This window comes from Boleophthalmus pectinirostris, unplaced genomic scaffold, assembly GCF_026225935.1.
Source record: "Boleophthalmus pectinirostris isolate CB_2022bp ecotype Guang Dong unplaced genomic scaffold, ASM2622593v1 HiC_scaffold_6, whole genome shotgun sequence".
NCBI lineage: Eukaryota > Metazoa > Chordata > Actinopteri > Gobiiformes > Gobiidae > Boleophthalmus > Boleophthalmus pectinirostris.
In genome coordinates, this window is record NW_026571447.1 from 3,443,871 (window position 1) to 3,462,599 (window position 18,729).

The following is an 18,729-nucleotide window of genomic DNA, read 5'->3' on the forward strand; positions in this document are numbered from 1 at the left end:
CACAGAGACACTTAGAGCTGAATCACTTTGCACCTGTAACTGACAAAACTGTTTTAGAGATCGTTACCAGTCTGAGTTCATCTACTTGCTGCCTGGACATGTTACCCACTAGATTTCTAAAGTCCGTCCTCAACAGTTTACTTTCACCACTCACTCACATAGTGAACATGTCACTTCAATCTGGAACATTCCCAAACGCGTTGAAAACTGCGGTCATTAAGCCTCTCCTAAAGAAGAGCAGTCTTGATGCCACAGTACTGAACAATTTCCGACCCATCTCAAATCTGCCGTTTTTTGGCCTTGAAAAAGCTGTTTACCAACAGCTTACGAACTTTCTCCAAATGAACAACTCCTTTGATGTTTTCCAGTCAGGTTTTAGAGCCTCCACAGCACTGAGACTGCTCTTATCAAGGTGACAAATGACATCCGCCTGAACACTGATGCAGGCAAAGTCTCAGTCTTGATCCTGTTAGATCTGAGTGCTGCTTTTGACACTGTCCATCATGGGATCCTCTTACAGAGACTAGAGGACTGGGTGGGCATCTCTGGTACTGTACTAAACTGGTTCAAGTCCTATCTAGAAGACAGGAAGTATTTTGTTGAAATTGGAAACTGTGTCTCAGATGACATGGCGCTGACCTGTGGGGTGCCTCAGGGGTCAATCCTGGGCCCCCTGTTGTTCAGTCTCTACATGCTGCCATTAGGCCAGTTAATAAGCAGCAATAATGTGTCCTACCACAATTATGCAGACGACACTCAGATCTACGTCTCTCTGGCAGCAGGAGACTATGGACCAGTGGAGTCACTTGGTCACTGCATCCAACAGATCAGTGCGTGGATGCAAAACAACTTTCTCCAGCTAAACTCTGACAAGACTGAAGTCATAGTGTTTGGTCCACAGAAACAAAGGGACAGTGTCAGCATCACCTCCAGTCTCTCTCTCTAAAACCTTCAAATCAGGCAAAAAATCTAGGGGTAATAATGGACTCAGACTTGAACTTTAACAGCCACATCAAATCAATAACATCTGCAGCCTTTTACCATCTAAAAAACATAGCAAAAATCAAAGGTTTACTGTCTAAAGCAGACTTGGAGAATCCATGCGTTTGTCTCTGGTAGATTAGATACTGTAATGTTCTGCTCACTGGTCTCTCCAAACGAGCTGTGAGACGCTGCAGAACATCCAGAACGCTGCAGCTCGGGTCCTGACTCGAACTAGGAAGTACGAGCACATAAGTCCTGTGCTCAGGTCTCTGCACTGGCTTCCTGTGCTTCAGAGAATAAACTTTAAAGCAGCCCACATTTGCATCCATGTGACAACAGATCCTAACAAGCTCTCTGGCTTGGCCACTTGTATATTGTTCCAAATAATCAAGTCTGTCATGGTCATTATTTGTTTTCCTCTCAATGCCATGTTTAAATGCTCTCACAAATTTCTGAAATTGTAATGAATTGCCATCAAACACTTATTTGTCTGGAGGGGAGGGAGGACTGTTGCTGTGGTGACATTAGAAGACGTGTGATGTCATTTTGTTTTTGAATAACAGTAAACAGCTGTTTGGATAGAGAAGATTTGTCTGTGCTTGTGCTACTTTCAGAACCACTTTCACATTCAGATGGAGGAACTCTGACATGTACTGGTGTAGCATTAGATTTGTGCCTTTTGGATGATGTTCCTACGTTGGCTGGTTCATTTACAAAATGTTGAAGAGGAGTCTTGGGGGGTACATTGTATTCTTTGATACTGGTGATATTTGGATCATGTTTGATTTTACTCAGTGCTTTGTGTGACATTGCATTTTCAGGAGTTTGAACAAAGCTGTCCAGAACACTTAACCTGGCATCAGATGCAGCTAGATTTGCTGCGAGCTCCATTTCCTCCAGTTTAGCAGTTATTCTGGCCTTTTCAATTTCCATTGCATGTTTCTCTGTTAATAGAGCCATACCAGCCTCCAGAGCAGCTTTTTCAGAGACCAATCTGAGGCGTTCTTTTGAGGCACCAGAGTTTTGAGATTGACTTGATTTTGTGCTTTTTTGTTGACACATTTGATATACTGTCTTTTGGCTCCACCAAGACCTGTGGGTTTGGAACCATAATCCAAGCTTCCACATCCATCAGAAATACATTGAATATTTCCATTTTAGGTTCATACCAGTCAATTGTTTCATTTTCCTGTATTTCTAGAGGTAAAAGTTTTTGCACTGCTCCATGACATGTTTTAAACTCATTCAATGACACTTTGAATTGTTCAAAAACATTTGCAACATAGTCCATATTTTGAGGATTTGACATGAGAGCTTTCATTTCATTCATTCGTCTTGTACATGCACCCAGCTTTCCTCTCCGACTGGCGCTGAGCCTTTTGAGGTCATTTTCAGTTTCGTTGTTCTCCACAACGTCATTTTGAGCATTTTCCTCCACATTTCCTTGTTCCACAGTTTCATCCATTTTTCACAAATTCGTTCGTTTCCTTTACAATCCACACATTGGATTACTTCGCGCGTAATTGTTCACTTTTCCAGAGCGCACGGTGGCGCTTGAGTTTACTCACGGCACGTAAGCCTTGTGTCTTTACGCGTCCAGCGGCGCGGCGTCTTTGATTCATTCATAATTCCAAACTTGTGTCCGCGTCGCAGCGTCTTGACTCCATCCAGCGCAGGCTCGGACTCCATAGCCGAGGTCTTTGACTTTGTTATGGCTTCTAGTTTAACATGAGCTGTAACACATGTAAATAACCATCCTTAGGGCGTCCGCTTCTTGACTCACACGAAATGTACAAAAACTCACGTAGTCCGTAGTTCGTTTGATTTCTTTTATTTGCAGATTTTCAGCGTTTGCATATGCAGTTCAGTTCAGTTCAGTTCAGTTCAGTGCGGTGCGGTGTGGTGTGGTGTGGTGTAGTGTGGTGCGTTCAAAGACCGTGTCGGTCGCCCTCCACAATGCCATAGTCCCCACACACCTGTCTCCCTATTTGACCTGATTATTTGACCTAATTTCCCTAGGACACACCCTCTTACACTATAAACCAAAAGACAAATTGACTGAACTAACTTAAATTGGGACTGAAAATAAATCATTTTAACATTTCTATAATTTTAAGAATAATATTTTAATAATTGTTTTAAGGTATAATAAAAAATATGAATTTATGGTAAAATGTATGCTAATCCATCATAAAAGTGCAGTGGTTCACTCTGTAGTCACAAAGTCAGCACTACAGTGACGCCTTTTGGGAGTGAGATCTCAAAAGAGACTGCTCGAGGTTAACCCGCTTCTGTGAAACATTCATCCTATTTACTGCAAACCCACCCTACAGAAGAATGCAGATGTCAAAGGGATAATAACACAGGTTTTTAAAGAATTACAAAGTTTTATATTTACTAACAGGAATGGAATGAGATAAATAGCAATAACAGGTCATTTGGGACTATTCTCACCTCTGTAATATGCACATGTCGTGTGTGTGTGGGCGGCATCCAAAAATATTACAAAATGTCAACTTATAAAACCACTAAATAGATAAATCATTTGAACAGAAGTGGATAACATTACTCAGCTGACATGTTTTCCAGATAATCTGGCTCTTTTTTGGGCCATATTTTCTTAAATATTTGATTGTTTTGCATAAAAAATGACTAGAGAGCATCACTCAAATAAAGCCCAAATACAATGACTAATATAAATATATATGTGTCATTTTTAAAGTTATGCATAAAAATAAATATCAGTCATGGTGAGCATTCCTCCTAATGGATCATTAAACTGATCAGAATTCTGTTTTAAATCTGTCACAAAAACAAAACACTGCAGCCAGTGCCAAAAGGACAAAAAAACTTTCAAACTAATGTGGTGTCAAAAGTGTGATTTGAGAACAAATCAAAATCAAATGTCACTGGCCCGTTCCCCAGTTAACAAAATAATTATTTCAACACTTTTAAAACATGAGTAATTTAAAATGATAAAAGTTTAAGATGGCCAAATAATTCTTTATGTCCCCTCAGCTGTCTGTTTTGAAAAGATGTAATTATCGTTTTTCTCCGTTAGTTTGGCTCATTTCTTGAAACAGAAATAACATTCTCAAAACAACATGGACAAATCTCCAAACCACTTTGCAGTTTTCACAACAGAATGACATTTCTCATTGATTTCATCAGTTTGTAAATGTCTTGGTGCATGTGTCAAGTGTCTCAGTGCATCTTTGCTGCACATGGTTCTGTACAAGTCGTCTACAGTTTGCACAATGAGCCACATTTAGCACATTTTACAAATAAATGGATCTTGCTGATCTAAACTGATGAGTTGATTCTCAGTCTGATGGTTTTTCTCTCCAAAACATGTCAGCATCATTTCACTGTCTGAATCATCATCTGTACAATTGTCTGTTCAAGTGTCAAAATTAGTCAAGAACATAACACCATGAACAACATATATGATTTTTTTTGGAACATTTGATAAATTCATGGCAGTGATTGTCAGTCAGGTGAAATGAGATCTTCCTATCACACTGTGTGATCATGTGGGACAGTGTGAATTTCCACTGTGGCTCATCAGGGTCTGGGTCACTTCCATCTAAAGATGCTCATGGAGCCACTACCACCGTCCTCTCCTTTCCTCAATCTGACTGAGGAGTTTTTTCCTCTTGGAGGTGGAGAGTGGATGAACATGTGGCTCCAGACCAGACGTCTCTGCTCCATGCACTAGACGCTGCGTGTGAGGACATCACATGGATCAGTTTAGGAGACGGTTGAGACATTCTCGCCATTTCTTCCCTCACTGCATCACAAGAGAAAATATCCACTGAGATGTGAGTGAAAATCTGTGGTCAAACAGAGAGCAGCGTGTGGATGTGCAGGAGGATGAGGACGGTGACCAGGAGAGGAAGAGTGATGACAGTGACCAGTGAAAGTGTCACTCTAGAAACTTGATTTACTTTATTTACAGCACTGTTGGCTAGATATTATTGTTATGGCTTCTAGTTTAACATGAGCTGTAACACATGTAAATAACCATCCTTAGGACGTCCGCTTCTTGACTCACACGAAATGTACAAAAACTCACGTAGTTCGTTTGATTTCTTTTATTTGCAGATTTTCAGCGTTTGCGTATGCAGTTCAGTTCAGTTCAGTTCAGTGTGGTGTGGTGTGGTGTGGTGTGGTGTGGTACCGTGTCGGTCGCCCTCCACAATGCCATAGTCCCCACACACCTGTCTCCCTATTTGACCTGATTATCTGACCTTATTTCCCTAGAACACACCCTCTTACACTATAAACCAAAAGACAAACTGACTGAACTAACTTAAATTGGGACTGAAAATAAATCATTTTAACATTTCTATAATTTTAAGAATAATATTTTAATAATTGTTTTAAGGTATAATAAAAATATGAATTTATGGTAAAACATAAAATAACTTTTTAAGAAATTTAATTATGGCTCTAACAATTATATTTTGTTTTGTTTTGTTTGTTTGTTTATTTCATACATGTACAGATACTGTATACATTTTCCTTTTCTGTTCTCTGATGTGTGGAAGTGATTTTATGTGTGTGAATAAAATGGTTAGATTTTCGTTGGCAGTGTGAGAGCAGTGTGTGTGTGTGTGTGTGTGTGTGTGTGTGTGTGAGAGAGCAGTGTGTGTGATGTCAAACTTTGGAGGCTCTTATTGTGAAACATGGAGTCATTTTGAGCTGCAGTGACACAAAGCCAAAGGGACGATGCATTTTGGGGACAATGACTCTTTATGTGAGAAAGGAGTTTAGTTTTGACACATGGGTTAAGTGTTTTGGGACAGATCTGAGCTTTTGTTGTTGAGCTGTAATGTTGTGCAGAACTATCAGACTGTTTGGTCAAAATGATCTTATAGTTTTAAGAATGTTATTTCTGTTTCAAGAAATGAGCCAAACCAACAGAGAAAAACTGTAATAAAACAAAAGCTATTTTTTCACTTTTTATTGAGTGACATGTAGCCCTAATTATAGAATCACCCACAGGATTCCTGGAGTTGTGTTTTGTTTCATTCACACATGTTTAAGTAACTCTTTATTATTAGTCTGTCCACATGTCCAAAGCTTGAAATGCTCTGCTCCACCTTGTGATGTCATATAGTGGTAGTTTTGAAGTTACAAGGTAGTGCAGGTGGTGTAGTTTCCCAAGCCTTGTGTGTCTGGTACAGGGTGGTGGTGCCGGAGTGTGGGGTGGAGGAGAACAGCCGTCTGAAGCCGTGCCGGAGCCTCTGTGAGCGGGTGAAGAGCGACTGTGAGGGGCCCCTGAGAGCAAAGCGCATCTCCTGGCCCATTCGCCTCAGGTGTGACAGCCTGCCCCAGGACGACTGCGTACAGGTGAGACTGCCCCAGGACGACTGCGTACAGGTGAGACTGCCCCAGGACGACTGCGTACAGGTGAGACTGCCCCAGGACGACTGCGTACAGGTGAGACTGCCCAGGACGACTGCGTACAGGTGAGACTGCCCCAGGACGACTGCGTACAGGTGAGACTGCCCCAGGACGACTGCGTACAGGTGAGACTGCCCAGGACGACTGCGTACAGGTGAGACTGCCCCAGGACGACTGCGTACAGGTGAGACTGCCCCAGGACGACTGCGTACAGGTGAGACTGCCCCAGGACGACTGCGTACAGGTGAGACTGCCCAGGACGACTGCGTACAGGTGAGACTGCCCCAGGACGACTGCGTACAGGTGAGACTGCCCCAGGACGACTGCGTACAGGTGAGACTGCCCCAGGACGACTGCGTACAGGTGAGACTGCCCCAGGACGACTGCGTACAGGTGAGACTGCCCCAGGACGACTGCGTACAGGTGAGACTGCCCCAGGACGACTGCGTACAGGTGAGACTGCCCCAGGACGACTGCGTACAGGTGAGACTGCCTCAGGACGACTGCGTACAGGTGAGACTGCCTCAGGACGACAGCGTACAGGTGAGTGACAGGTGAGTGACAGGTGAGACTGCCTCAGGACGACAGCGTACAGGTGAGTGACAGGTGAGTGACAGGTGAGACTGCCCCAGGACGACTGCGTACAGGTGAGACTGCCTCAGGACGACAGCGTACAGGTGAGACTGCCCCAGGACGACTGCGTACAGGTGAGACTGCCCCAGGACGACTGCGTACAGGTGAGACTGCCCCAGGACGACTGCGTACAGGTGAGACTGCCTCAGGACGACTGCGTGTCCTGAAACGGTTTCACACTCTAGAATGCTGTTGCCCAGACAAATGGATCTTTTTCCAGTTCCAGAGGACCTACACTTTTGAACTGGTCCTTTAAAAGGTCTCCACTTGCTCTAGCTGAAGTGTGTCACACAGGACTCCTGTCTAAACGGTTACAGATGAAGACAGAAGTCCTGTGTTTCACACAGGACTTCTGTCTAAATCAGGGGTGGCGAACAAGTTTGACACAAAGAGCCGAAATTTTTAACTGTGAGAGTCAAAGAGCCACACCACGCACTGACCTGCCAAGACAGACAGACACACACAAACACACCCAATTAAAAACATATTATTTCTTATAACACACTCCTCTCCTTACAATAATACAACAAGTATTGTTCTTGTGTTCATTTCAAGGAAAGTGTCCACCCTCAATACACACATCAAATGCACCTTAGCCAGAGTTAACACAGCAACTACCCTGGAGGTCAGATACCCCCTCCACACACACAGGCACCTCTCTCTCATCTCATCACACACACACACACACACACACACACACACACACACACACACACACACACACACACACACACACACACACACACTTTTTCTCACTATCTAATTCTCTGCCTCTCTCTGACACACACAACTACTGAACACACTTCAGATGCACAGATAGAACCTGTATAATGTAAATTGATGGAATATTAAAATATTCACACAAGCATGTTCAGTCAGGTGTTTTTTCAAACTACACTAGGGCAAAATAAAAATGTCGCGTAAAAAAGGGTTCAAAGAAATTTTATTCGAAGTGAAACACAAAAAAAATCTATTTGAATGTATAAACTAATGTCGGGATTTTTTATCATTAAATTTTGATACTTAATAAAAAATAAACAATAAAATGTTTATACTAAGTTTTTAATTAGTATTGCTGGAGTGATGGGATGATATTCTCAGTGGGATTTCTGGCATCTCTTGTTTCCAGTAATCCTCTGCAAATCAGGTGTGTATTCAGTTGTAGCCACTCGGAGCAGTTCCTTTACGTGAGTGTCAGTCAGAACGGACCGATGCCTTGATTTCACGTGTTTCAAGGTAGAAAACAGGGACTCGCAGACATATGTTGACGAGAACATCGACAGCAGCTTGAGAGCGGCTCTTTTTACACACGGGTATTTTTCAGTTGGCACAGTTCTCCAAAACGTAACAGGGCCTTCTTTCAAAAAAGATTTCAGTCTGTTATCTTCGCGTAGCTCAATCATCTCCAGTTCAGTAGCTGCCTCATCAGTGACAAGCGGGGATTTCAGGCAGTCAGTCTCTGCATTAAAAGGGTCGATGAGAAAAGTGATCTGTGGTCGTTTCTGCTGCAGGTCCTCAAACCGCGAAGTAAAGTTCCCGTGCAGCTGCGCAAGCAGTGTCACATACTGCGCTGTATTCATTTTAATGGCAGCCTTCTGCTGTGCGCTACGCAAAGAAGGAAAGTGGGATAAATTGCCGTTTTGAATGTGCACTTTGAAAAGCTTCAACTTGTTAATAAAAGAGAATACACTTTGTGCCAGATCAGGAAGAGTTTTTAATTTCCCCTGCAGATCCAGGTTTAGTTTATCCAAGTGTGAAAGCATGTCCACTAAAAAAGCCAAATCCAAAAGCCAGTTGGGGTCTGAACTCAAGGGGTAAGTTTTGTTCTTTTCTGCCATAAACAATTTTACTGCTTCCAAAAGTTTCAAAAAGCACAAAACCACTTTACCTCTTGAGAGCCTCTTGAGAGCCTCTGAGAGCCTCTTGAGAGCCTCTTGAGAGCCTCTTGAGAGCCTCTTGAGAGCCTCTTGAGAGCCTCTTGAGAGCCATCTCACAGCGCAGTGCAGTGGCAGGTCACCAGGCAAGTCTGCGTCAAGTTCAGCAATGAGGTTTTTGAACTGCCGGTGATTAAGAGCGTGCGTACGGATGTAGTTCACAATCTCCATCACAGGTTTCATGACGTGGTCTAAATTCAGTGTTTTGCCATTTTGACCATGAGGGTAACAGTCTGCAGCTCATGAAATGTTTCCTTCATTTCCCGGCATTAGACGTAACCCGCGAAGATGATTGGCAGTGACTTACGTGTCCGGAGCAGCAGAAAAACACCCAATCTGCCAAATTAATTTTAAAATATTATTTATTATTTGTTTTTAATACCCTCTGATGGATTCGAGTGTGGTTTAAGAGGAAAAAAAAAACTAAACATGAAACGAGGCAAAGAGCCACAGTATATAGAAAATATGATGAGGCAAAGAGCCGCATGCTTATTGGCCGAGAGCCGCATGCGGCTCAAGAGCCGCGTGTTCGCCACCCCTGGTCTAAATGGACAGAGGAGGTTGTCTGTTGTGCTGCTGTGGTGGAGATGGGGAGAGAGAGTGTTATGACATGAAATTAGTTGTTGTTGTTTCTGCTTTGTGGTTCCAGGGCTCAGGGGGCGGGCTCTCGCGTGCGGGCCCTGTGAGCCAGTCACAGGTCTGTCAGCCAATCATGGTCCCCCTTTGCACACATCTGACCTATAACTTGACAGTGATGCCAAACCTCCTCGGCCACCAGCACCAGGACGACGCGGGCCTGGAGGTGCACCAGTTCTTTCCTCTGGTGAAGATTCAGTGCAGTCCCTTCTTGAAGGAGTTCCTGTGCTCTGTCTATGCTCCTGAGTGCATCATGGGGCGTGCTCGCGCCCCCTGCAGGCGCACGTGTGAGAAAGCACGCTCCGGCTGTGAGCCACTCATGAATAAGTTTGGCTTCCCCTGGCCCGAGAAACTCAAATGTGACACCTTCAAGAATGACGCCTGCGATCCGGTGAGAGACTTCATTTTGTTACTCTGATTTTCAAAAGGAAATTGCCAATTTAGGCTTTTACGAGCTAAATGAATGTCTGGTGAGGAGACACAATGAACAGTCAATAAAATAGAGCTTATTTAGCTAAATATAATTATCTGGAGCCCTTTCTACATGAAACCACATGTACAGATGGATGTTTAAATAAAGGAATAGTCAAAGTCAATTGTCAGTTATGTAGAAGTAGATTCTGTCATTTTCTGGTGGTGGCTCGTCACCTGTATGATTCTGTTGTCCATGGAGACAGAGACAGTTTTCTGTCCTACTGTAGACAAGTAGAGTCACAGGAACAACATGGAAACAAGCAGGAGGAGGATTCATTTAAAGGGCTTCTGTGACTCGTGTGTATAAACACAGATTAGATGGATTACAGTAGATGGACAAATAGCTCTTCTCAAACTTTAAAAGGTGCACTGTATAAGTTTTCTAGTGGAGGGTCCACCACCTGCTTGTCTCCCTGAAGATGTTACTGCTTTTCAGTGTTCCACAGTACCTGTTTCCATGAGTCAAAATGAATGTCACCAAGCCAAGTTACAGATCAGATCTGTGGAGAGTGCATGTTTATCAACGTATTTTTGAGCAATAAAACATAATAAACGTATAAATGAATAAATGCACATTGTGGAACATGCAGGTAAAGGAAAAGTGCACGTTTAATTAAATGAACTGTATGTAAGAGTTTGATTTGAAATTTCATAAATGTGACCTAACTCTGTCTCCAGATACGAGGTAAACATGTTGAAATCAAACTGAACTGTTACTGAAAACAATTGTACTGCTGATTTATTCTTAAGTACAAAAACATTGGGCATGGGCAGATACTTTGATTTTTGGTTCTTTGGTTCTCAAGACGGTTATCCAGTTAGAACGTTGAATGAACCTCACATGAGTGTCTCGTTTGGGTTGCTAGTTTCAGTCAGTGCTAGTGCAGCCCCTGCAGCTCAGGGAGGGAATTCTGGAGGCCTGAACATAAACTGAGACTGATACAAACCTGTTTGTGTCCTCTGTCGACACAGGTTCAGGCTCTGGAGACACAGGTTTAGTTGCGATTGTAACATTTTTAAACTGTATCATGCAAGCTACATATAGTTCCTGTAAAGAGGAGGTATTATGCAAAATAATAAAAAAAACAACAACAAACAAACATTGGGCTTTCTACCATGTTAAAATGCGATTCCCTCATCAAAAACATGTCAAAAAAGTCCTCCATGCATATTTAAGTAATTTATCATTCTCTCAAGCCCTATTCAAACTCTCTTTACAGTTAGATGCAAGAGCCTGTATGAGGCTCCGCCCACAAATCTACAGCCCCCATGCTCCCACACGACAATTCATAAATATAAAAAGCAGGATACAGAAGTACACAGCAGCTTCACAAACCTGGTGCCATGTGCAGTAGTTTCATTAGTGCTGTGTTGTGATAGCGCTCTGAAGGGAGGGGAGACTTTTAAAACATGTTAATACATTGTTTTGGGCCAATATAGTATTTTTAATCAAATAAAAAGGTAACATGGTGAATAGGGTATGTGTTAATACCCCATAGAAGTGTAATAGCTCTCTTTAAAATGAGCAGGAATTGTAATCTGGATACATGTTTTATTAAATGTCCTATATTATGCTAAATTGTTTCTTGTGAGCTTTAAGTCATGTTATAATAGTTACCTCCTCAAAAACATTCCTGGAGTTGTGTTTTGTTTCATTCACATGTTTCAGTAACTCTTTTATCTCTCTATTATTAATCTCTACATCTTAAAAGTTCAAAATGTTCAAAAGTCTAGGAGAGATTAACAATTCCAGGGATGAAATTATCCAAATGATTGTAGTGAAGGGATATGGAGTTTAAAAACACAGTGAAGCACTTCCTGTATTACCACATGACATCACAAGGTGAAACAGTGTTTTCCGTTTGAGAGAAGAACTCATCCTAAATGTGCAGGGTTTGTGTGTTAAAAGTGTGAATGAAACAAAACACAACTCCAGGTCAGTTTGTGATGAGGAAACCACATTAGAACATCAGAAAATAGAGTAATCTGGGCTCTTTAAACGCACAGCTCTATGTTCCGTGTGTGTTTTGTGTGTTCCTCAAGGAGCCTCCCCCCACCATGAGCCCCACTCTGCCCCCTCAGTGTGAGCCCATCTCGGTGCCCATCTGCTCGGACCTGCCCTACACCCAGACCCTGCTCCCAAACGCCCTGGGCCTCCGCTCACAGCAGCAGATCTCTGAGGAGATGAGGAAGCACTTCCACGCCCTCCTCACCGTGGGCTGCTCCTCCGCCCTCAAGCCCTTCCTCTGCTCCGTCTACACCCCCGAGTGTGTCGAGGGCAAAGCGCGCGCCCCCTGCAGGACACTGTGTGAAGAGGCGCGCTCCTCCTGTGAACCGCTGCTCAGACGGATCGGAGTGAGCTGGCCCCAAATGCTCACGTGTGAGGCCTACAACACCGACTCCTGCTCCCATGTGAGTGATGTAATGTGTAATGTGATATACTGTAGTATACTACACAGTACTACAGGGTCCGGTCAAGTGGTAACAGAGGGAAACAGGGGCAGATTTTTTTTTACATTCAAATATCTTTTATTCACAAACTAGAGGGACTATTGAAATAAGTAAAGTATCAGAATGTAGGAAAGAGTTACACTCCAACAGGGTCAAGTTAAACCTGAGATATTCTTTCAAGTTGTTGACAAAAAATTTAAAAACTCATGTTGGTAACGGAGGGAATGAAATATGCAGCACTTTTTATGCAATAAATACAAACAGCGGTTCTCACTTCCATATCCTTAACAAACTGGTTTGAATATTTGCTTCATATAGTTTTCTACCATATGGTACAAGATTAGGTTGAAAAACCTCTTACTTTTTGACTCATGAGATTTTTTATTAAGAAAGGTCATGGTAACGGAGGGAAAAGTAACGGAGGGAAAATTGTACAAACAAGTAGAAGGTGCAGGATTTTACATCATTTGTCAGTTTTTTTTCTTCTGAATACTTTAATATTACTTCAAAATGAAAGGAAACTATTTCTATAAAATATGTCAGTCCTTCCAAGCAAATTTTTATCATTTTAAATCTTTTTTTTTTTTTTGAAAAATCATGAACCTTCATCAACAGTTCAAAGATGGAATAACACAAGATATGATGAAATACATCAATTTATTGACATGATTTGCAGGTTTTTGAAATTTGGGAAATAATTTTTGTTCCATGTTTCATACATGGTCTGTTTAAAACAAATGGAACTTTAGAACCAAAAATGGTACAGAAAAAAGGTCAACAGTTTCATAAACTAGAGTACATATGTATCTGTTCAATACATTTTTATATCAGATGCATTAACTTTTTGGCCTTGCTGTTTACTTCTGCTTGACCGGGTCCTACAGCTACTGTGTGAAACAGGGAGAGCAGAGCACTCCAGAGTCCTGCTCCCATGTGAATAATGTAACGTACTGTAGTATACTGAAGTACCAGACAGATACAGAACTGTATGAGTACTAGGGCTCATTCAGAAGTTGCAGATACAATACATACCACAACACAAAGGTCACGATATGATACATTTCTTGATACAGTGAGCATTTGATTCAATACGATTCAATACAATATATTTCAAATGGATTCAATATGGTTCAATATAAAATAAAGACTAAATCGTGGCTGTGATACTAAAAGTTTTTGTTAAACCACTTCTTCATATGAAATACAAACATTTTAATCATCAAAACAATGAATATGTCAAATATGTTGCATAAATGAGTTTTCTTCCTCTAAACCAGTGCTTCTCAAATAGTGGGGCGTTTGACCTCGGGGAACATGCTTATTTATTTTTTTATTTTTATTTTGTTTACTGTCCTAGAATAAAGTGCAATTGCACTTCCACTACATTAGGGGGCAGAGGCGCTCTCATTGGCAGAGTGTGCGCAGGGCGCATTCGCTCGGTGGTGTAGGAGTTTTGTTTGCACTGAGCATGCGCGCTTTGCACACAGCACAGAGTTTGAGTATGAAGTGTAGACACGAAGTGTAGCAGACCCTCAAGTGACACCATGAAAAAATATTTAACAGGGATGAGAAGACAGACGGAGAGAGACGGAGATAAAGAGACAAACGAAAATCTCCCGAAAGCTAAGACGAGGAAATATGACGAAGCGTATGTAGCGCTTGGCTTCACTGTGACTACGGTGGGAGACGAGGAAAGACCGGTGTGTTACTGTGTCTAAAAATGTTGGCAGCCGACAGCATGAAGCCCAATAAATTAAGGCGTCACTTAAATACATTACACCCCGATCACTCTGATAAGCCGCTTGAGATTTTTCAGCGAAAACGTGCCGAATATTGCCGACAATCATCCCGCTTTGTGACTGCTACTTCAGTAAACCAGCGAGCGTTGTTGGCATCATATAAGGTGGCAGTGTTACGCAGAGTTGTACTTATAACAATTTTATAGACAAATGATACTATCTATAGTCACGCGGGGGGCGCGAGATGTTTTATTCTTCCTAGGGGGGCATGACAGAAAATAATTGAGAAGCACTGCTCTAAACAAACAACAAAACTGTAGCTGTAACAAAATAATTTAGTAAAATATATCCAAAAGTACTCTTGGTGATATATCGATACTGTATCATTACATTAAACGATACTATATATGAATATTTCAATATTTCTGCACACCCCCAATGAGTACTACAGGTACTGTGTGAAACAGGGAGATCAGAGTACACCAGAGTCCTGCTCCCATGTGAGTGATGTAATGTACTGTAGTATACTGAAGTACCAGACAGATACAGGACTGTATGAGCACTACTGTGAGAAACAGCGAGATCAGACCACCCCAAGTCCTACTCTCATGTGATGAAGTACTCAATTTTGTTACTCAAGTAAAAGTACAAATACGGGTTTGTTACTTAAGTAAAAGTACAAATGCAGAGACAAAAAGACACTGAAGTAAAAGTATCACATGACAAAATCAACTGAAGTAAAAGTTGTAAAGTACAGGTTTAGGGCTGGGTATCATTAAGAAATTGCCGATACGATACATTCCTCGATACACAGACAACGATACGATACATATGTCGATACAGTGCACTTTCGATTCGATACGATATATTTCAAATTGATTTGACACGGTTCACTAAAAAATAAAGGCTAAATCATGGCTGTGATACTAAAAGTCTTTGTTAACCACTTCTTGTGTAAAGTTCATATGAAACACAAACATTTGAATCATCAAAACTGTGTCAAAATGTCAAATGTGTCGCATAAATGAGTTTCCTTTCACTCCACAAACAACAAAACTGTAGCACTGTAACAAAATAATTTAGTAAAACACACCTAAAAATACTCTTGGTGATATATCGATACAGCAGCCCATGATATCGATACTGTATCATCACATTAAACGATACGATATATCGAAATTCCGATATTTTTGCACACCCCTAATGGGTTTAGTATTTCACACAGATGTTGAGTATAAATGTAGTAATATAGTAGAAATAAATGTAGTAATATTGAGTAGAAATGATGCAGATTTTGATCAACAGTGTCAATACGAATCAGTTTCTTAAATATCTCATGAATTTTTTTGTATTTATTTTTGTTTGCTCAAAGCAAAAAAATAACAACTAAAATCAAACGAAAAGTAATTTCTACCTTTCAGTCTAATTCAAAAATGTACTGGAGTAGAAAGTACAGGTAACTGCTCTCAAATTACATTACTTTACTACTTGTACTTTGTTACCTTCCACACAAACAAACATTAGTATAATTTCACTATATGATGACTACTACAGCATGAAACAGGAAGAGCAGACAACAAAGTCCTGCTCTCGAGTGACTGATTTTTAAAACAATTATTAAAATATTATTCTTAAAATTATAGAAATGTTAAAATGATTTATTTTCAGTCCCAATTTAAGTTAGTTCAGTCAATTTGTCTTTTGGTTTATAGTGTAAGAGGATGTGTCCTAGGGAAATAAGATCAAATAATCAGGTCAAATAGGGAGACAGGTGTGTGGGGACTATGGCATCGTGGAGGGCGACCGACACGGTCTTTGAACGCACCACACCACACCACACCACACCGAACTGAACTGAACTGAACTGAACTGAACTGAACTGCAAACGCTGAAAATCTGCAAATAAAAGAAATCAAACGAACTACGGACTACGTGAGTTTTTGTACATTTCGTGTGAGTCAAGAAGCGGACGCCCTAAGGATGGTTATTTACATGTGTTACAGCTCATGTTAAACTAGAAGCCATAACAAAGTCAAAGACCTCGGCTATGGAGTCCGAGCCTGCGCTGGATGGAGTCAAGACGCTGCGACAGACACATGTTTGGAATTATGAATGAATCAAAGACGCCGCGCCGCTGGACGCGTAAAGACACAAGGCTTACGTGCCGTGAGTAAACTCAAGCGCCACCGTGCGCTCTGGAAAAGTGAACAATTACGCGCGAAGTAATCCAATGTGTGGATTGTAAAGGAAACGAACGAATTTGTGAAAAATTGATGAAACTGTGGAACAAGGAAATGTGGAGGAAAATGCTCAAAATGACGTTGTGGAGAACAACGAAACTGAAAATGACCTCAAAAGGCTCAGCGCCAGTCGGAGAGGAAAGCTGGGTGCACGTACAAGACGAATGAATGAAATGAGTGGATCACAGTCTCCCCGAGTCCACAGAAAGAACAGTCCTCCCCCACACCACTGTTCATGTGATGGAGCAACTCTACTGCTCATGTAGCAGCCTCCACTGCACGTCTCCCTGAGCCCAGAGAAAGAGAGAGAAAGAGAGAAAGAGAGAGAGGAGAGAAAGGCAAGGCAAGTTTATTTGTACAGCACAATTCGTACACAAAGTAATTCAAAGTGCTTTACAGAATAAGAAATACATTAAAATTATAATAAAAACAAATCAAAACATAAATAATCATGAAGATTGAAATAAAAAAAGAGACATAAATTAGAGAGAAGAGTGTGGAGTGAAAACCTTTCAGTTATTTGCACAGTTAAACAGAAATGTTCTGAGCCTGAATTTAAACAGCGTCACAGTAGAGTCTGTCTCACATGTTCAGACTGTTCCAGGTTTTAGCTGCATGAACCTGAAACTCTGACTCCCCTTGTTTAGTCGTGACTCTGGGCACCAGCAGGAGGCCGGTCCCTGAGCTCCTCAGAGTGTGAGATGGTTCATATGACACTAACATGTCACAGATGGACTTTGGTGCTCGGCCATGGAGAGACTTGTACACAAGCAGAGCTGCTTTAAAGTTTATTCTCTGAGGCACAGGAGCCAGTGCAGAGACCTGAGCACAGGACTTATGTGCTCGTACTTCCTAGTTCGAGTAAGGACCCGAGCTGCAGCGTTCTGGATGTTCTGCAGTGTCTCACAGCTCGTTTGGAGAGACCAGTGAGCAGAACATTACAGTATCTAACCTACTGGAGACAAACGCATGGATACGTTTCTCCAAGTCTGATTTAGACAGTAAACCTTTGATTTTTGCTATGTTTTTTAGATGGTAAAAGGCTGCAGATGTTATTGATTTGATGTGGCTGTTAAATGTACCTGCTTCAAGGTTCACTATGGACTTTTCTGATTGAGGGTCATTGCTAGAAGGTTACTGGACATGATGGTCAAGTTGTTTATCTTATAATTTAGTGTTCGTAAGATAATTATCCAATCAGAAAGCAGAATGAGCCTCACGAGTCTCTCATTTGTGTTGCCAGTTTCAACGCTGAAATCCAGCTGGTTTAAACTTTAAAGTCCTCTCTCTGATCTGAACGGTCACTCCCTAAACCCCAGCTCCTGTAGACAGTCATGAGTCAGTGCTAGTGCAGCCTCTGCAGCTCAGGGAGGGAATTCTGGAGGTTCTGAGCTTCACATGAGGCCTGAAAATAAACTGAGAATGAGACAAACTTGGATGTGTCTTTATCTGCAGGTTAATTCTCTGGCAACACCAGTTCAGATGTGATTATAGAACATTTTAACAGTTAGAGCACAGGCTAAAGTTTTTTTTTTTTTTTTTTTTTTTCACTCAGTTATTGGTTCCAAACCCTAACCACCTTCACCATGTAGCTCTTGTAAATGAGTAAACAGTTGGCAGCGTTTAAGAAATGATTTAGTGTTTGATCCCTGTTTTTTCTTAAGTCTCTCATATCACATTTTGAAGTGTGATATATTGCTTAAAAATACATACATGATAAATGATAATATTGAAACTAATTTATGCCACTGACACAATAAACCTAAAGCAAAAGTATTCCCCAGAGTCCCTATTCTAAATGTAAAATATAATAATAATAATAATAATAATAACATGAGCTGCAAAACTATGAATAATAATAAGTATTTAGAATGAGTCATAGAAGTTATGATTTTAAGTTTATTCAACCATCTCCAGCTCAGATCTAAAAAAAAAAAAAAAAAAGTATGAACTGACCTAGGCCTGGGTGATATGAATAAAAAATATATAGCTCGATATATTTTGCTATATCTCGATATACGATATATATCTCGATATCTGTACAGGAAAAAATAATCCCCTAAAACTGAAAACTGCAAAAACAAATCTGCCAAACTCCACAAGGTCTTTTTTTTTTTATTAAAGTGTAAGAGGTCGGCAGTTCAAATAGGAACATTTAAGATTACAAAAAAAATATATAATTTATCTGTAAAATAAAATAAATAATACATATTTCCTTCTTTTCATTCA

The 18,729-nt window shown here is 41.1% G+C and overlaps 1 protein-coding gene across 1 annotated transcript in view; it reads left to right on the plus strand.

The window, feature by feature from the left end:
- LOC110163992 (uncharacterized) overlaps positions 1-18,729 on the plus strand; it is a 60,209-nt gene that overhangs the window by 22,850 nt on the left and 18,630 nt on the right. Inside the window, exons 2-4 of the mRNA XM_055164092.1 lie at positions 6,174-6,339; positions 9,610-9,987; positions 12,114-12,482. Coding sequence (XP_055020067.1) covers positions 6,174-6,339; positions 9,610-9,987; positions 12,114-12,482 — 913 coding nt within the window. The remainder of the gene's footprint in view (positions 1-6,173; positions 6,340-9,609; positions 9,988-12,113; positions 12,483-18,729) is intronic.